Here is a 19,454-nt window from a genome sequence, read left to right on the forward strand (position 1 = left end):
AGACGACAACTGCGGTGAGTGTCTTCAATAGTTGTATTTTGAGCCTCAATCCACAAATCACAACTGGCAAACCAGATGGCAGTAATGCTGAACCGCACTCTGCATATGAGATTGAAGTCTGTCGACCTTCTGGCATGTCCTTTGACTGGTACCATGTTAGAGGGACTGGTTGATTCTACAATGGCTTGATGAAGACCTGGTTTCCCTCCCTAGTGATCAAATCTCCCCTAGAATTGGTTTCAAGCTCAGCGTCTGCAGCATGTGCTTCAGTTTGATCGGGATAAATGCAGACGTTTTTCAGCTCCGCTCTATCCAAGATCTAGTGATATGCAAAGGGCCAAAGTTGTGTGGCTTCAACATCTATCAGATCCCTCTTTTCGTATAGCTCCAAATGTCCCATATAACGAGGGTTTTAAAACGTAGTGCTTCAGATCGGCAACATGAGGCATACTACCAAATGGCGAGAGATTTAGGCGGAAGAATCGTCGCCTGGCCTTTCGAGCTCATAGAAGAGTAAGTAGACCTCACGCTGCATCGAGAGCACATCCGACAGACGTGCCTCCTTGATTTTGTCGTCCGATATGCGCCACCATCGATCGTTGGATTTTTTCCGTCGCCGGAACTTGCCTGGTATGGCATCTTGTGTTCTGATCTGTTTCGACACTTGGGTATCCGTTCTCTGTACTGGCGACATGACGCCGTCCTCTTGCGTCGATTGCCGGGCATCCTTGCTATCTACTCCATTAGAATTTGGCCTGCTGTTCCCGGTCGATAGTGAGGCTGTGGACAATGATGTAGTTGAGTTCCCAGTGGCAGGCGCGGCGGACCCATTCAGGCCCTCACCATGCGTGGCCTCAATAGTCGGACTGGGTGTGGCTGACGGAGCAAAGCTCGTATAGCGACTTGCGATGGCGTATGCACTAAACGGGTCGGGAGTAGCAAAGGGGGCATACACATGATTCCTTCGGAAAGACTCGTAGTGTCCACTGTGATGGCTGCCCTTGTGACATACCACTCCCAAGAGTTTGTACCAATGTTCATTTAACAGCCCTCCCAGACGCAATCTTTGAGTATATGACACTTTGGCCATGTTTTTGGTGGAATAGCTGCCTGGATCGAAGACTGACCGAGACAGATGAATGGCGATCACTTTGGGAAACACTGTGATGCGAGTCGACTTTTTAATCTTGCTCCTTGGTGCCAGACTCGTGTCAGGCAAGGCGACGCCCTCGGGAGTCTTCTCCGGGTCATCACGTAGCGCCTGCTCAATGAGACCAATGTCTTTCTCTAGCGCTTCTCGGCCTTTGTCTGTTGTGGCTGAGGACAGCTTTGAATTCTTCCAGTCCAGAGCATGCGTCAACCGGCATTTGTCGCATTTAAAATCGTCGATTTCTTCGCTTTTGAGGAGGATGTCGAAACAGTTGTCTAACGAGGTAGCGCTCTTCTGAGGAACATTCAGGGTCAGAGACACAAAAGTTGTGACTGTCGGTTTCGTCCTAAAGCCACAACGCTGGCACTGAATGTGGGATTCGATGCGGCCTTCGAAAGGAAATCCCTCACGAGCTCCTATAGTGACCTCCGTTGATGCTGGTGTTGTAGGAGAAAGCTTTGAATCTGCAGTGGAGGAATCTTCGGTCTGATCTGGATTGGCAAACCTAAGACGCGCTCGCTGTGCTGCATGGTATTCGTCGCAGAGCCGTTCGAGGACAATCTGTAGAAATTCCTGCGCATCTTGCTGATTTCGACTAATGCGTGTATTAAATGCCCTCTCCAATGCCTCTATCATGGGCCGTGCACTGATGGTCTTTTTGTATATGGGACGCTCGTTCAAAGCGTCCAGCATCTCCTTCAACGCCCTGGTAACTGGCCCTTTCTGTAAACCCACTATTTTATCGGCTTTTTCACCTTTGCGCAAAACAGGGGGAATGGATTCATAAATCTCGGGTCCGTCAAGCTGTCTCCGGTGCAACTCCTTGATCAGGTACAGCCTGAGGTCGCCGAGTCCTGCAAGGGCTTGAAGCACCGAGTTAATGAAGCAATCGTTGGCCGGATTGGACAGGCCAATGATGGTGCGTTTGCGGCCATCATTCGTATTGTAGGAATTCTCGCCGTCGATGAAGAAGGTTGGCGCGAAGACGTAGAACGCAGCGATCGCAGCAAGAGAAGCGCCAGCCGCATATGCGACGACAGTGGCGGGCTTGTCAGGCATCCGGATAGTGTTCTGACGTCGGAGTCAGACCCATGGCGCTTACAACGAACGATCACGACATTGGGACGACACAAGACTAGTCGTGTTGGCGAGAGAGGTGGTCGAAGGCCTGCTGGGAGGAGGTGGTGGTGCTCGAGAGAAGGTTGAACTGAGGAGAGGGCAAATCTGGGGGACGGGACAAAGGGGGGGTTTTGCTCCGAATCTTTTTTCCTTAAGTGCTTCGGCTGGGGACAGGAACGAGCACAAATCAATTACCCAGCTGCAGGAGGGGGAGTCGGGGTTGTTATTATTAGTGGAGCAGAATACCTAGGCACTAGCTTAGTGGCCCGACAGGTGCCTATCGAATCAGTGAAGGAGCCCAGCAGCCTTGGAATGGAGGACCCTGGTACTTACCCGGGCGTTCAACCTTGGGGAGCAGGTCGGGCACCTAGTCGGGAAATGTTGCCTGATAGATGGGCGCCCGGCAGGTACCCGCTAAGCCCCATCTAATCGGAACTTATGCTCGCTGCACAAACTCAAGCTTTGCCCACCACGCCCAGCTGCCTAGAATACATTGAAACTTCAAGAACGCCATAACCGCCTTCAGTTGGCCTGCTTGGGCGACAGAAGCAAGGTCTGCTGGGAGAGCTGGTGGCCTTATCGTCCGTGACAGGTGTCCGTGTGGCCGCGCAAACATGAAACGCCGAGAAGACCTGCTGAGATGCCATGCTCACACGTTTGCCCAATGAGCCTCATTCCCCCGCGAATTCTGATTTGTCCTCACGAGGTGCTAACATGTAGGGCCTTCCATACCTTGATCAAACAGGATCCGTATATCTTCTCGAAAGGACACGTCGTGTCAACTGGTGATTCCGACTGGCAATGTCGAAGACCAACGGATCCCCATATATCCCACTACCACATACCGGCGATTTCATCAGGCTTCTCGAATTGGATCCAGGACAACCCACAGACGCTCTTGCTGGCAGGTTCGTCGTACACGACCTCAAACATGCGCAACCTCAGTACACTGCAACCTCGTACGTATGCGGCGACGATAATCGTTCCCACCACCACATACTGATGTCGAACTCCAAGCTTGGTATCTACAAAAGCGCAGATGAGGTCCTGAGGAGATTCCGGTCTGTAACGAATACTACGTATCTGTGGATCGATGTTGTATGCATCGACCAGGATGACATGGCAGAGAAGGCTAGGGAGGTGAACTTGATGTACAAGGTATATGAAAAGGCCGAACGGACCGTGATATGGCTAGGCCCCAGTGACGACAACACAGCTGTTGCAATTCAATATGCCAGGACACTTAACGCTAGAAGTTTCCTTGACGAGTACACACCCACAGTGATGTACGCTGGACACGAAACACAGTACTTGCAGAACAAATCTCACATACTCGACGTCTTAGATACTCATCCGCAAAAGGAACTACTGATCAACTCGTGCGCGAAGCTTCTCCTCCGCCCTTGGTTTACTCGCGTCTGGACCCAACAAGAAGGTGCTTTGAGTTCTAGCCCTTTGGTGGTCTGCGGTGCAGAAGAGATACCCTGGAATCAGATCTTTGCATTGGCGTGGCTGTTCTTCCCAAGGTCCACGATGCGGTGGCCTCAGTGGTTTCTCTCAGATAATCCCTCACACACATATGCTCAACTTGAACCAAACATGATGTTTGTTCGAAGCATTCAGAGATACCGGCTTCACCAGATGCAGGTTGCGAACCACGAACCGCAAACCCGGGAAGTCGGCCTGATATATGCCATGTTCGATGCGTCTCGATTGAAATGCTATGATCCACGGGACAAGATTTACGCCATCCGAAACATTGCCACAGACTTGGCTCAAGATGACTGGGCGCCTCAGCCCGACTATATTACCCCCTGGGAGGACGTCTATACCGATTTCGCCGTGCGCATGGCGGATAAAGGGAGACGCGAGGTATTGGGCTGGTCGGGGGTTTGTCAGCAGGAAGGGCAATCAGGTCTGCCGTCTTGGGCGGTTGATTGGAGGTCTCGCCCCTGGACCCAATATATCGTTCCTGAAGAATGGTGTGCTGGGGGAAAGATTTTTCGGCCAAAGGTAGAGCGAATGCCCAAGAAGAAGCAGCATTATCTGATGAAATTGCTCGAGAGGGCGAAGCAGCCGAGGAAACGGCTGCGATACGTCTTGTCAATCACCATCTTGATGCAAGACACTATCGCCTATCTCAGTGGTGTTTGTGAAAACGGAAAAGGGTTTGATGGAATCGCAAGGCCTTCTGAAGAAGTGCTATCATTGGATCAAAGATCTCGGGACTTCATCCAAACCCTGTCCTCTAAGTTCTATATCAACTCCGAACATATGCTTGACGCTTACAACTCTACCCTCATTGCCAATACTACCGACCAAGACACCATTGCATCAGCCTCCTACGTCTCCTCCGGCGTACAGCAATGGCGCTCTTGGCTCTCCTCAGGGACACCGTTAGGAACCCACGCTGGGACCGACAATGAAAATACACCCCCCAAATTCTACGAAGCTGTTGATACTGTGGACACATTCAAGTACAAACAATTCTGTGTGTCTACCTTTGGCTACTTCTGCCTTGTCCCGGACCTCACCGAAGCGACCGATACCGTTGCTATCGTCAAAGGAGTGGACATGCCGGTCGTGCTCCGTCGCATCAACGACTTTTACGTGTACTTGGGACAATGCTACATCCACGGCATGATGGAATTGAAAGCCGGTGAACTGATCGAGGAGTTTCGGGTCAAGTTCAACGCCAAGGAGGGAATGGTGGTTGTGGGCAGGCCCGAAGGCGATATCAGGAAGAACGGCTTAAAGATGGATGCGGGTGAATATGTCCGGATATTGGGAAGCCTGGGGGAGAGGAAGATCGAGTTGATATGATACCCGTCTTGTCGGTTTTCTGATGCCGAGCCAGTCTTGGGAAAGATCCTGAGAGTCACCCTCTGTTTGTGGGGCCTTTGATGCTAGGCAATTATCCGCCATCAGATGCATGTGAAAATGGTGTCTCGGAATCGTTCAGTGATGTACTTGCTGTGATAGAGCCAGTTTTGTGAATTCCTCCGCAGCATCAGGCTCCTGTCTGGCGGGGACTAAACAGGCGTTGCAAGGGCAATCGCAATTGCAAGTCGAATACGAGATACGATGCTAACGGGGGGTGAGTCATTGGAATATCTCCTCTACATCTCTGGATTAACTCGATGCTGCGTCTTGAACCATAGTCCCCTCCTCACCCCGACGGCCATGAAGGTTGTCGTAGAAGAATACAACCCTGAGTGGGCACTCCAATTCCAGCAAATCAAAGAAGAGTTACAGCAGGCCCTGAAGGGAGTCAAATACATCGGCATCGAGCATGTGGGCAGCACGTCTGTCCCAGGATTGGCCGCCAAACCCGTCATCGACCTCTCTATCATCAGCACCCGAGCCGACGTGGAGGCTGCTATCAACGCATTGACGTCAAAGGGAGGATACATTTACAGAGGGGAAATGGGTATCCCGGATCGTCACGCCTGGGGAAACCCGGGGCATTTCCAGCGAGGCATCTCTATGTCTCTGTGGACGGATGCCAGTCCATCAGGAACCAACTGGGGGTGAGGGATATTTGTCGAAGAGACCCCGCAGTTCGAGACGCCTATAGTCAAGGAAAGCTCGAGCTGTGCAAGCGAGACTGGAGAGACGTCGATCAGTATTGCCAGGCCAAAAACGATATTCTAGCGTGGGTGCTGGAGAAGGCCGGGATGAGCAGCGAAGAGCGGGAGCAAGTGAGGCAACTGAACACGACGGCAAGCTCCTAGTGGCAGCTTGTCGCCGTTTGAACGGGCGGGCCTTTCCTTGCCTCCCTGTTGTAGTGCGGAGTTGAGCTTGTCCGTTTGTTTCGAGTAAAAGGAAACGACATGGACTTTGCTCCTCTGGGAATTCAACCAGTCGGTCGAGGTGAAAAAAGCCTCCCTCGGTACATACACCCTGGCCATCCGATCGTTGTGATGATCGAACATACGAGCGCAGATCGTGACTCGCTATCTTATCACTCCACTTACAATACATCCACAGGAGATGTCATGAGTGGAACTTGGATTGCAGAACGAGGTGGTGTGAACTCGCACATGTGCACAGTGATGGTTCTCGAAGGATCGATATGGCAGGTCTGCTTCTGGCGGGGTGTGTTTTTGCCGTCATTGTGCGTACCACGTACAGACCAGGGTGGGACAACCCGAAAGTTTCTGAGAGGAAGCAACGATGGATCGCGATGAGATTGCTGAGTGAGATGGGGAGAACTGGTCGGCTCATCCACCGGGGTGGTCGATGGGGAAGAGGATGCATGAGACCTAGCGAATAGGTGAGTTCATTGTGCCCTTCGATAGGCGAAATGGATGGAAAATTCTGCGGGAAGTGAAAAGAGAAAAGATGAACTTAAGTTTATGCCGCATATGCATGTCGCAGTGCTGCAGGCGCCGTTCGTGGTCTCTCGGGGCGAGGGTTACAGGCGCTGGGGCACCCTTGGACATCCTTGGGCGAGCCCAGTCCGTCGCAATAGGCTAGACGGTGGCTAAATAGCCGAAGGATTCGGCGGCGGCCAATGGGCTGACGGGCCACCCACGTCGCATGCTCAGGGGCACGCGTCTTGGCTGCCATCATAGGTTGGGAAGATTCTCAATCGGGCGGTTGAAACACAAACAGGCGCAGGCTCTGTACATAGAAGCACGACGGAGTAATTACAATCTTGCGGTTCTCCTTCTGAAACAACAACGCATCCTCCTCTTCTTCTGTACATACCTACGTTATTATTGTTTCCTTTTTAACCAAGCACATCATATTTTCATTCTCTGTGCCCATTTCTCTTAGAGCGTCGCTTTTGACACGTCTTTGTCGTTCGCTAACCACTGCCCGGATTCGAGACTCACCATTCCGCCGAACCCTTTGTTCCTCAACTGGCAATCTTTTGTTCGCGGAGTTACAATAGACTTTGGACGCCCCAACTGCCCTGGTCGGCGAGGCTGCCTGCAATCGTTCATACCAGCAACATTATTATGCAAACACCTCTGTAAAGTTTTGCTTTGCAGAGACGCAAGACCAGCAACGCAACATGTCGGCCATTCAAGCGCTTTTTCCACGGCAAACCTCATTCACGCCCGATCCCAGTCTATCCAAAGGAGAGCAGGTCCTCCAATTGGTTGCTAACCCGTTTCAAGCTTCAGTACGTATACTCCTGGCACCAAAAATGTGGACATTGTGCTGACCCTACTCAGCTTCAAACCGGTGCCTTTTGGGCCTCCCTGGGAACCTCACTGGGACTCAGTACTGGCCTCGCTCTCCTATTTTGCCTTATCCGGCCACGGAACAATGTCGTCTATGCCCCAAGACTGAAAAATGCAGACAAGGATCACGCCCCGCCCCCGTTGGGGAAGGGGTTGTTCAGTTGGGTCGCACCGGTCAGAAAGGCATCGGAGCCATATTTGATGGAGAGGATCGGCATGGATGCGGTTGTCTTCTTGCGCTTCACTCGAATGCTGCGAAATATGTTCGTGGTTTTGGGCATCATGGGCATTGTAGTCATGATTCCTGTTAACGTCACACAGGGGAACAAGGCAATCACAAAGGGTCAAAACGCCTTTGCCATCATGACCCCCTTATTCATCTTCGGAGGTGGCTTGTGGGCGCAGGTGGTTGTGGCATGGTTAATTGACTTGGTGGTGATATACTTTCTATGGCACAATTACCGTCGGATCCATCACCTACGACGAGTGTACCTCGAAAGCCCCGAATACCAGAGAAGTCTACACGCCCGGACGATCTTGATTCGAGACATTCCGACCAATCTCCGGAACAATGAAGGCATTGCCCGAATCACTGATGAGGTCAATCCGACAGGCACTGCGCCAAGAACCACCGTTGGACGCAACGTGAAGGTACTACCAGATCTGATTGAAGAACACGAAGAGACCGTCAGGGAACTGGAGTCTATTCTGGCGAAATATCTGAAAAATCCGGATCGGCTGCCACCTAACCGACCAATGATGAAGGCCCCCAGCAAATACAGGGGTCAGACGACGAACGGCAAGGTCGATGCCATTGAATATCTCACAGATCGCATCCGGACCCTCGAGATGGAAATCAATGATATTCGAGAGCGCGTGGACAATCGCGATGCCATGTCCTACGGTTTTGCCAGCTGGGAACAGGTTTCCGAGGCACACACCGTCGCATTCCAGGCACGAAACAAACATCCTCACGGCACCAAGATACGCTTAGCACCGAGGCCTAACGACCTTATTTGGGACAATCTCAAACTGTCTCGAGCTTCGCGGAAGCGCAAGCGGATAATGAATGGCATCTGGATCGCCGTTCTGACGATCATCTGGACGCCCATCAACGCTGGAATAGCGATCTTCCTCTCTAACCTGTCAAATCTGGGTCTGGTTTGGCCAGCTTTCAAAACCCAGCTGGAAGCACATCATACGGGCTGGTCTATCGTCCAGGGTATTGCCGCCCCGGCCATCACTTCCCTCGTTTATCTCCTGCTTCCGAGCATCTTTCGGCGACTTCAAGTCCGTGCTGGTGATGTGACCAAGACGGATCGAGATCGACACGTCTTTCGGAACTTGTACGCCTTTTTCACTTTGAACAACTTAATCGTATTCTCCATCTTTTCGGCAATCTGGCAGTACGTGACGATTGTGATCCAGTACAACAAACAGAGCAACGATCTGTGGACCGCTCTCAGACAAGGTCAATTCTTCCTTGTCATCACGACCACACTCTGCCAGATCTCACCTTTCTGGGTTACGTGGATCCTTCAGCGAACTCTCGGCGCCGCTACCGATCTGGCCCAGCTGTGGCAGTTGACCTACACCTGGTTTGCAAGAACATTCATGGCCCCAACTCCCCGGCAGAACATCGAGTGGACCGCACCTCCAACCTTTGACTATGCCAGTTATTACAATTATTTTCTTTTCTACACCACGGTGGCCCTTTGCTATTCTACGCTCCAGCCGATTGTGCTTGTTGTTACCGCATTATATTTTGTGATCGACGCATTTTTGAAGAAATACCTTCTCATGTATGTGTTTGTTACCAAGACCGAGTCTGGCGGTCAATTCTGGACGACCATGTTCAACCGGATCATATTTGCCACGATTCTTTCCAATGTTGTTATCGGTGTGGTCGTCAAAGCCAGAGGACAATGGACCCTCGTTGCGGCGATCGCGCCACTGATTGTCATCATGCTTGCCTTCAAGTGGTATTGCATGAAGACTTTTGATCTGGACCTGAAGTACTACTCTCGAGGTGGTATGCACGATCAAGAACGTCTTGCGGTAGACGGCAAATCGAGGGATCCTGAGAAGGTTTCATCCAAATTCGGGCATCCAGCCCTGTACCAACCTCTCATGACGCCGATGGTCCATGCCAAGGCCAAGCATGTTCTTGCCGAGATATATCGTGGCCGACTACAGTCCGACGGCGGACAACCCATGGAATTCCCGGACATAGCCATGCAGCCTATGACCCAGACGGGCAAGCCACCTCAGGACGTTCCTTTTGAATTTGTCCCTGAGGCTCAACAAGACTTCCAGTTTTACAAAAACCGCGAGGACTTCCGTGAAGAGGCGGGCGACATGCTTTCCTCCTCGCGAAGCCAGACGCCGGCCTCGTCATTTGTCGGTGTGAAGGACACTTCGCCATCAAGTTCTCGGGACACGAGCCCTGCGCCTCAGGCGATAACGCAACACCAAACACACATCCATCGCAAGGACTTTGACCAATCTCATGTTCCGAGCCAGTTTAGACACGGCCCTGCTGCTCCTTTCGAGGGCCCCACCAGTGGAGGCCTAGGACCACATCAGGGTCCATACACGGATCCCTATGACGATAGGATGAACTTGCTAGGTAGTGCGGGCGATGTCAGAACACCGAACGGCGAGTTCATCTCCATGGACCGTTGGCGGACTCCCGTGGCGAGTCGAGATGGAAGCGAAACCGAAGGTTATCGGGATACGACTCCAGGGGAAGAGCTGAACACGAATTATGATTACTTCCGAGGCCGACGGTGAAAGAGATGGCGTTTTTGGTCCCAATCTCGATCACGTTATTCTCGCTAGATAAAACCCTCCGTATAGAAAAAAGTGCATTTATGAAGCTACGAATTGGGATAGGATTATGATGATTGCCCAAGGAAGAATGAAGATTCCATTTGAACCCATTGAAGTGTTTCAATGTCATCCAAATTACTGATTCCTTCGAATGCCCCATAGACTAGACGGACCATCCTTCCGTTATGCTGAGCGACAAGAAAGGGGGTTCTGTCGTCGACGAGTCAGAATCACCATCCCTGGACAATATCACTAAAGGTGTAAATATGAAGAAAACGGCAGAGCGGTAGCTCATTATGAAAAGAGCTGTCTCCTCAACTCAGACGAATCGCTCAGGGTGTGTGACTCCTGAACAAGGCACACAACAACGAGAAGGGATATCCCAACCGTGTACATAGCCCTTTCCGGCATGTCGGGTTAGAGGATATGCTGTCGTATCAAAATTGGTGCATTAGGCGTTCGTCAGACACTACGAGTAGTTTGTTGTCTGTGTGTGTATATAGGCTGTTATTTATCCCCTGTGCTCTCCTTGCAACAATAGCACGCACGCCTCAACCTAGTTGCACTTCTGTGAACTCAACTCAAATCCGGTTCTTGTGATAGTCGGACGGGATCCGCGTATAGACCACGGCGGGCTGCTTATAACTCCAGGCGTTTGGCGACGCAAAGACCGCATTACCATATGGCATGGGTAGTCCATGCTGCATTGGCGGTGGCGGCGGCGGCGGTGGTGGCAGCAGCTGCTCCTCCTCGTCCATCGGGTTCAGGATTCTGATCAGGCCGGCGATGCAGAAGAAGATGACGGCTGTGGTGGCGGCGTAGACGATGGCATAGGTCATGCTGAACATGTCGTAGGGGCTCAAGTTGAACCAGTCGAAGACCATGACGGAGGCGAGCCCCAGCATCGAGCGGGCGAGGAACGCCACGACCAGAGCGGACCAGTACCTCCGATACTTCTGGAAGCCGTGGTGCTTGCCGTCGCCGGGGTCGAAGCCGAGCGCGATGACGGTGCCGTAGAGCCCGGCGACGGTCATCACCCCGTAGACACCGATGGACACGCCGATCAGGATCGTGTTGGCCGTGGTGAGCGTGCGGCAAGTGTCTGGATCCTCGCTGCTGGAAGGGTCGAGCGCGTTGACGACGAAGTACTTGTGCGCAAGGTCGACGCCGAGCCCGGCCAGAAAAGCAAGCATAGCCAGGATCACGATGATCCATCGCGCCGTTTGTCCGATCAACAGCATTCCACCCTGTTGGGCGACGTTGCCCAACAGCGCCGCTTCCTCAGAGCTGGCGAAGATCAAGATGAAGAGCCAGAACTCGGCAATGCTCTGAGGTTTGTCCCGCACTTCTTCTGCCCACAGATATACAACGCCGACGGTATAGTGGCGGTACCTGAGGAAACGAAAGACGGCGTCGGCGAAGAAGAAGCTGTGTCGTATGTAGATATGTAGTCAGCTGACCTCGGGGGTGAAAAGTGTCTATAGGGGAACTGTTAAAGAGATGCTCCATATGCACCCACAGCAGAGTCAGGATCATGATTCCTGAAAGCGACGACCACCCTTTCAATCCATGGTACTTCCGGAACCACAGCCCATTCTCCTTCGGAGGACGTCCAATGAAGCTCCAGATGAAGATTAGGAGGACAGAGACGAAAGCCGATGCACGCGGCGAGAAAGGCGACGAAGAGCAGTGTAGGCCGACCCTGGAGATGAATCACCTGTGCGACAACATCGAAGGTGTTGCCCTCGGGGTGTATTTCATCGCAAGGGCTCGCTGGGCCTCTTGTCTGTAGGTGTCCCAGGAGATCCATTCCATGTTCTCCCCCAATGCCGGTTGTTTCTAGAACAAAGAATGCTGGAAAGGCTTCTCCCAATGAAGAAGACGGAATCCGTGCACTGAAAGCTGCTCGTGCAGCAACTGCGTCCTTATGACTGTGTCTCTAGGGCTCCGAGCCGAGTGCCCAGTGTAGGGCTGAAGATATCTTTGGCGAGGGGTGCGACCTACCTCACGAGCCACAAGGAATTCCAAGCTCATTGGGACATGAGGGCGTGTTTTTCTCGCCATACGTATGATTCGCGAAAGATGAGGCTAGAGGTCTTTAGGACTTTTGGAACACGAGGTTGTCTGGGCCCAGACCTTCTTGCCGAACTTACCAACGACTCAGGTCGCTATCCTCGTTCAAGGGCATTAGAGTTTCGTTGGCATCCAGCCACCAATGACCTCACCTTACTCGGTTAGAGACGAGTTGGGCCAGTTTCAACCGTTGTGCAGCCTCCCAAAACCACAGATCTGTAGACGGGTCTGTCCTCGCAGTAGATGGGCAGCTATATGGCGCGTCTGCGGTCATGGAATTTGTGCCATTTTGGTTGAGACACTCGTAGTGGGAAATCCGATTGGATAGCTCCAGGCCAAGAGGTAGGGGGCCCTCAAGATCCACATCGTAGAGCTGCAGGAAAATGATTGCTTGAACCTGAGCCCATTGGCATTGAGAGCCACTTTAGGCGTTCGAAGTTCACGCCTATACGCTCTCAGATTGGAGGTGGGATTATAATCAAGTCGGATTTGAGTCTTTTCATATTTGTGGTTTAGCTCACGCTAGCAAATCAGCACCCGACTGAGGACTGTGCCATACAGTGGCGCATTCCATTTGCCTGAGGGGCGGCGAAGCGCCTTGTCATGCCGAGGCCTGTCATCAATCGGGGTTCCGCGTCGGAGAGAAAAAGTGCAGTAGACCCATCTCGAGTTCTTTGTTACAAAATCCATCAAGCTGAACGCAATGGAGTCACTTCCCTCGGTTTCTGAACTGAGCGTAGGCAATATGCGACGGGTTAGGGGAATAGTTCGACACCCAAGAATGGACCACAGAACCTATCGGAGAAATAAAAGAAGTAGAGGATTTGAGGGCGAAGGTTTCATATCTGTGTAAGAGGTTAGATCTATATCGGAAAAGAGGTCAGCGCGAGTTAATAACCATTATCTATCGCATAAGCTAATATGAGAAGGGTCATTCCGGGTTCTTAGCCTTACAAATTAGCGAACTCGACGCCTATCGCCTCCCTCCGGCTGTTTACGACTGCGCTCCATTCCATCTCATTCCAATTCAGATTCTGGATGGTGAATCGACGGTGGGAGGGATAAAGTTGTCAAAGAAGAAGGCTTACTTATGTCCAAAAACAACGCGGAAAGTACGGATGCTTTGCATCCCTCACCGATAATAAAGGCAGGCTTCAGATCAGCACAAGAACCGTATCTATTGGTCCGTACCGGCCACTGACTATATGTTGCTGGATGTTTGAAACGTGAAGATAACGCGTGAGCGATGGGTTATGGACCAGAGCAAGTCGCGTATAATAGGAGAATTGATAGGATAATATGGGGGGTATTAGAATCGGTTTGCGGATCGAAGAGAGCGTGCTATCCGAGATCGTAAGGTGTGATACCGGTGAAGAGAGCGTACTGTTCGGGAGCGGAAGGCGTGAACGTTGGGATCAGGCCGCGGATCAAAGAGAGAATGCTGCAGACAGAAGCATCTCTCAGCTGGGTGAGCTGCAGAGCTTCTCGTATTTCCTGCGTCTCGGCTAGGGTTAGAAGGCTTGACTTTAGTAGGAGGTACAAAACGAATCAAGGAGTGAGTATTCGAGAAAGAAAGAGGCGAAATGAAACACAGAAACTGCCCAGAATGGTTAGATACAATCCAGCTAGACCAAATTCGACAATCTTCTTAAGCTCCGGCCTAGGCCTGTAACAGAGAAAGGCTCTCTGAGAGCCTAATCGAACTCTCAAGTCCTGTTTTCTCAAGCGCCAAAATCTTCCTCTGCCCATACGTGGAATCTAGTAGGCGGTCTTCTCCCGTTCTTCGAGATGTTGGTGATCGACTACTTATAGCCTTTATAGACGGCTCCGACGCTACTCTCTTCTTGAGTATCGTGGTCAACTGCCGCGCTACCGGCCCTGGTAGATGCGCAGTTTTCATGAAATAATAATCCATGCCTGCTTGCTGTTTCAGCCCGGTCCAGTCTGCCGCTGCGGCTTGGGACAAGATATGGAATGCCGACCTTGAGCCGGGCCGGACAACCATGTACTCGTCAGATCTATAGACTTCACCTGACGAGGGCTTTCATACTGTATTATCAGATGTTCCGAATATAGATCAAGGCATACTTGGCTCCAGCCTTGGTGACGGCATCTTGAACAGCATCAAGACCTGGTGAGGTCGGCGTAGACTCTTTCGACGCTTTGCGTGTTCTGGGGTGAGGCCTGGGATCGCCTTTTCGAGATCTCCCATTGCGAGAAACACTTTGACGACTAGTCTTTGGGCGGCTCGAGCGCCCAACATGACCGGTTGGACCGAAGACAATGATGTTGTCACCCATGCTACTCTCTGGAGAGGACATTGGGAATTTCTAATAGCACAATAGCAGAGTAACAGGGCTGTCTAACACCACTTGTAGCGGTAGGAGCAGATATAAGTCCCAAATATATACATCAGCAAAAAGTCCCACGGCCTACAGAAACATTCTCTTTGACCGTCAAAAAGTCGGGAGCCTCAACGCCCTCTCCCAGGTCCTTCTGTCTGATTTCTTCTTCGGTGGGAGCGCGGGGGCCTCGTGTGGTAGCGTCTTGCCCCGACTTGCCCAGCTGCCACCTAGGGAATTGGGTCAGAGATGGTATATCTAGCCAAAGGTCGGGAAAGGGATGTCCTACACCACGTAGCGGTTGAGTGTTCTATCATGGTTCCGAATCGTCTTCTTAACGTGCTTTCCTTTTCCGCGGATTCGGTCTTGCTCTATATGCGCTCCTAGGCTGTAGCCATTGGCTTCTGCTTGCGCCCACACTTCGTCGACATCGCGGCTGCCCATACTACCGAGACTGTTAAGGACAAGGATGATAAAGGAGGGCGTGAACGAGTGCGAGTACGGACGGCGAGGACATAAACGGTGTGCTCCCGAGAGCTAGGAGGGAAACCCGGCATAGAAGTCGAGGAAAAAAGCACATAGCGCAAGGCGAGTGGACCTGGGTCCAGGAAAAGGAAGGGGGGAGCGGATTTTTTGTAGGTCAAGCGATGGGCGGCAGACGACGACCACCGAAATCGCCGCGGTCGCGCCGTCGGCCAGGTCTGCATCTTGTTCTCAAAGTTAGGACGTGCGTCCCACAGGCCCCAAAGCACACCGTCGCCAGAAGTTGCAGCAGGGACGGGAGAAGGGTGAGTGGGAGGGAGTCGAGGGTGATGGGGGTCGAGTGGTGATTTAAAAGCGGCGACGCTGGGGTGAGGGTCACGGTGAGGCGGATGCAGATTTCCCTCGTCTTTTGGGGCCAAGCTACGAAGCGGCAAGGGATGACCCTAAATGAGCTTTCCTGTCCTTCTCATTTTCGGAAGATACAGCAAACATAGCACAAACTAGGGTCTTGATACTGTGCCGCCTGGCAACTACAGACTCGCTATATCCCATCTGCCAGATCATCGCGGACATCTTGTCATGGAAGGTCCTCGAAAATATATGAGTAAGAAGCAACGGCCATGCGACTTCTGTCGGTCACGCAAGTCTGCCTGTCTTATCAAATCCAAGCCGCCTTGCAGACTTTGTCAATTGCACGCTCGCAGCTGTACATTTCTTCAGCCGACTTCCTCGCGAGGAAAGGTAGCCCAACACGAACATACCACAGTCGCCGCCCCAACAACTCCTAGCCCTCCTGGCTGCCTGGATCCCTCATCTCCCAGAGGACTTCTCCAACCATGCGTGCCCGCCATGGCCAATGAATTTTTGCATCCTCGATATACCGCGGTCATGGACGTCGCGCCGTCGACAGCACCAGTGTCTCCATTTGCGCAACAACAACCCGGCCACAATGGTGACTTGGGTCACCCGGGAGATGATATCTGGAACACGTTCGAAGATTACCTGGTAACGTGCCCAGACTTTGATCCTGTCCTAAGTCCTGATACGAGCGGACAATCGAGGCCCCCTGCTGCTATCGATGGTAACGAGCGATCTTCAGTGCCTTGTCAGCAACCGTCACGTCCTGTCAGCCTGTTGGATACCGATGGTCCTACAACTGCTCAGGCTCTTGGAATGACCGCAGACATCGATACGTCCCTGATGCTGCTGTTTCAACTGAACGGCGAAGGAAAATTTTCATTCAACAAGCTGACCTCCCTGTCTGTTGACCAGGAGAAAGTACCTCTCTATTTCACTTTGGCTCAGCCATCGGTCTTTACCGACAGTCGAGAAGAGTCCGGTCCAGATCTACCTCTCGGAGAGCAGGCCCGACTTAATTTGGAATCTGTTTTCTCGGTTGAGGTTGGCCGACGACTCCTGGCTCTATATGATGAGTATGTTGCACCACAGTATCCGATATTCGCCCTGTCCAACCCGCTCGACCCGACGAATTCTCCACCATACCTCCTCGCGGCTGTTTATGCTATAGTACAGCCATTTATTCCGCTCGATGAGATATTGTTCATTGAGCGTGCCTACGATACGCCCCCTTATGCACAGCTATCCAGGATCAGTTTGAAAGCGATGTTGGCAGAACTGCATGCTCCTCAGCTTCCTCTCATCCAAGCTCTACTCTTGATCGTGTTGCGCCCGCCCACGACCGATCATGTATCCGAGGTAGCATGGAAATGGTGTCTGTTCGGCACCTTGATCGCAGCAGCACAGACGCTTGGGCTGCATCAAAATCCCAGGACATGGCGTATTCCAGAATGGCAAATTTCACAGCGACGAAGAATATCATGGTTGCTTTACGCCACAGACAAGTGGCTTGCTTGTGCATTTGGCAAAGCGCCTCTACTGACGGCGGACAATTGGCTTGTCAATTCCTTGTCCGAGAGTGACAGTTTCGATGCCGGAGTCGACCCAGATAATTGGATCTACCTCTTATCATTTTCTCATCTTACCTCAATCCTATCAAGGAGTCTGCAAAAGCTCTTGTGAGTCACCATCCCTTCCCTGCTTCAAGCTCCATACTTACAGTCTAGTTCTTTGCGTGCATTGGACACGTTGATATCCGACACGCTAGCGACAAGTGCACTTATCCAGGAATTTCAAACGGAATTAGTTGCCTGGCGAAGCCAACTTCCAGATGTACAGGATGTTGTAGACCAACACAAGAATACCCTAGCCTTGCAGACCATGTGCAAGTTAGGTGATGCTTGTTTAATGATTCAGCTTTCCCGCGCCAACATTCGTCCGTACCTGGCTGCTGCCAAAACGCCAGACGGCAGCAACAGAAATGCAGACGATTATAACCATGTGCGAAGTCAAAGTCGAACAGCACTCCGGGAGGTTGTCAATTTCATCGAAGCGCTAGATCTAGACCACGCCAACATCTTTGTCCCGATCTGGGGCCAGCATACCGTCTCATGCCTCTACCACACTCTACTACTCATGGCACTCACTTCGAATACCCTCGTGGATGCAGTTGAATGGACAAACGATTTTCAGAGAGCTTATGGAGAATTGAGGACCAAGTCAAGACTGATAAAGGCACTCCGTTTTGCGTACTTTCGCATCGGTTCTATATTTTGGAAGGGTCTTGTAAATGTCTTTCGGCTCGAACCCCATATTCTTGAAGCATTCGAGACGACCAGGCTCAATGTCGGGTCTAGCTGGAGATGACGACGACAAGTGGAGCCGTCGGAGGTGCCTTGTTCATGATGACCAGCCGCCTAGCCATTGGAGTTGCAACAACAGCAGACGAGGCAAACTCCCCTGTCATCATTACTGTTCACAGCTCATCATGCCGCAAATACATGTTGTCAATCACCTTCTTGACCTCGGTAGGGAAAAATGATACGTTGCCAACCATTCCCCAACCCGTTGCAGGAAGATCGGTTCTCTTTTCCCACACGGCTGACGATGGAAGTTCGTCCTTCAATTGTTCCTTGACGGCGTCGACTTCGTCCATGGCTCGCATCAAGTTTCCCCCCATTACATCCCGCATCTCTGCTTCGGTCCAGCCTCGCGAAAGGAGCTCCGCGACCTGAATAGGCGCCGTGAGTGCATGCAACAAGCCTGACTGGATCCAGACTTACCAAGTAGGGATACTTGCTGGCATCTTCCAGACCGTCAACAGTAGCATACATTCCATCAAAGTCCGAGGCGATGCCGACATGCTTCTTTCCTGCAATAGAAGCAATGTATTCGATGTGATCCGCCACACCACTTATATTCGCCGACGGACCGGAGCTGATAAAATGCGGATAGAAGATGGACTGGATTACGCCGGGGTTCTTGTTCGGCTCATCTCCAATCATTCGAAGAACCTCATCCGGCACATTGCGCGGATGATCGCACAGCTCCCGCGCCCCGGCGTGTGTCCAGACAACGGGCGCCTTTGTGATGGCGAGAACTTGCTTCATTGTTTCGACAGTGGTGTGGGAGAGGTCCAACATGATACCTAGGCGGTTCAGCTCCTTAATCAATTCTCTTCCCAGATCCGTCAAGCCGTTGTCGGTATGTACTGGGACAAGTCCTGGATGTCCATACCCAGCAGAGGAAGCAAAAGAGCTGTGACAGCTGTGCGTAAGAGTCAGGTAGCGAACGCCGAGCTGGGCGAACACTCGCAAGACACTCAACGAGTTGCCAAGCAGATGAGTTCCTTCCATGCCCAAGAGCGAAGCGATCTTGCCGGCAGAAAAAGCCGCCTTGATGTCCGCTGACGAGTGTGCATATTGCAGATGTTCCGGATGTCTGAGGATCATGTTCTGGATCAGATCAAATATTTCCAGCGAATCTCGAAGGCTATTTGTCGGTGAGTTGAAATCGTCTCCGGGATCTTCTCCCTGGGTGTCAGGACATGGTGCCCACACAGTCCAAAACGCGCCGCCAAGCCTGCCTTCTCGCAGTCTGGGGATGTCTACATGGCCTGGGAGAGTTCCTGCAAGCTGCGGAACGCCATCCAGTGGCCTGCGATCTGAATGGACGAGTTAGGATTGATCATATTGCTTCAGCATCTGGGATGGGAAGGAATCTACTCAAGGATCGAATGACCTGAGGAAGGTCGATGTGTGTGTCTATCAGAGGGCTTTCTTCCATCAACTTGACAGCTTGCGCATAGTAAGGATTGGCATGTCCCAGCACACCGGCCCCGGCCGTGGCTGCGATGATTAACAAGGCCCAGAGCATGGCAATTCGGTAACAATATAATTAACA

At 51.9% G+C, this 19,454-nt stretch overlaps 7 protein-coding genes across 7 annotated transcripts; 4 read left to right on the top strand and 3 right to left on the bottom strand.

Annotated features, from left to right (window-relative positions):
* Positions 1 to 469: 469 nt before the first annotated feature.
* AYL99_02562 (hypothetical protein) lies at positions 470 to 2,209 on the bottom strand (the record flags this gene model as incomplete). The annotated part of the gene is made up of 1 exon (XM_018834078.1): positions 470 to 2,209. The coding sequence occupies one exon, from the start codon at positions 2,207 to 2,209 to the stop codon at positions 470 to 472; it is 1,740 nt and encodes a 579-aa protein (XP_018696702.1).
* An 861-nt stretch (positions 2,210 to 3,070) lies between these two features.
* Positions 3,071 to 5,092, top strand: AYL99_02563 (hypothetical protein; the record flags this gene model as incomplete). The annotated part of the gene is made up of 2 exons (XM_018834079.1): positions 3,071 to 3,232; positions 3,287 to 5,092. The coding sequence occupies 2 exons, from the start codon at positions 3,071 to 3,073 to the stop codon at positions 5,090 to 5,092; spliced, it is 1,968 nt and encodes a 655-aa protein (XP_018696703.1).
* Positions 5,093 to 5,452: 360 nt separating this feature from the next.
* AYL99_02564 (hypothetical protein) lies at positions 5,453 to 6,003 on the top strand (the record flags this gene model as incomplete). Its single annotated transcript, XM_018834080.1, has 2 exons — positions 5,453 to 5,799; positions 5,847 to 6,003. The coding sequence occupies 2 exons, from the start codon at positions 5,453 to 5,455 to the stop codon at positions 6,001 to 6,003; spliced, it is 504 nt and encodes a 167-aa protein (XP_018696704.1).
* Positions 6,004 to 7,292: 1,289 nt separating this feature from the next.
* On the top strand, positions 7,293 to 10,257 carry AYL99_02565 (hypothetical protein; the record flags this gene model as incomplete). The annotated part of the gene is made up of 2 exons (XM_018834081.1): positions 7,293 to 7,403; positions 7,456 to 10,257. 2 exons carry the CDS (start codon positions 7,293 to 7,295, stop codon positions 10,255 to 10,257), a joined length of 2,913 nt encoding a protein of 970 aa, XP_018696705.1.
* A 620-nt stretch (positions 10,258 to 10,877) lies between these two features.
* AYL99_02566 (hypothetical protein) lies at positions 10,878 to 15,155 on the bottom strand (the record flags this gene model as incomplete). Its single annotated transcript, XM_018834082.1, has 4 exons — positions 10,878 to 11,724; positions 14,458 to 14,699; positions 14,806 to 14,941; positions 15,001 to 15,155. 4 exons carry the CDS (start codon positions 15,153 to 15,155, stop codon positions 10,878 to 10,880), a joined length of 1,380 nt encoding a protein of 459 aa, XP_018696706.1.
* Positions 15,156 to 16,043: 888 nt separating this feature from the next.
* AYL99_02567 (hypothetical protein) lies at positions 16,044 to 17,918 on the top strand (the record flags this gene model as incomplete). The annotated part of the gene is made up of 2 exons (XM_018834083.1): positions 16,044 to 17,230; positions 17,279 to 17,918. 2 exons carry the CDS (start codon positions 16,044 to 16,046, stop codon positions 17,916 to 17,918), a joined length of 1,827 nt encoding a protein of 608 aa, XP_018696707.1.
* A 109-nt stretch (positions 17,919 to 18,027) lies between these two features.
* AYL99_02568 (hypothetical protein) lies at positions 18,028 to 19,427 on the bottom strand (the record flags this gene model as incomplete). Its single annotated transcript, XM_018834084.1, has 3 exons — positions 18,028 to 18,282; positions 18,335 to 19,215; positions 19,277 to 19,427. 3 exons carry the CDS (start codon positions 19,425 to 19,427, stop codon positions 18,028 to 18,030), a joined length of 1,287 nt encoding a protein of 428 aa, XP_018696708.1.
* Positions 19,428 to 19,454: the final 27 nt, after the last annotated feature.

This window comes from Fonsecaea erecta (assembly GCF_001651985.1).
Source record: "Fonsecaea erecta strain CBS 125763 chromosome Unknown Scaff2, whole genome shotgun sequence".
In the NCBI taxonomy this organism is placed as follows: Eukaryota; Fungi; Ascomycota; class Eurotiomycetes; order Chaetothyriales; family Herpotrichiellaceae; genus Fonsecaea; species Fonsecaea erecta.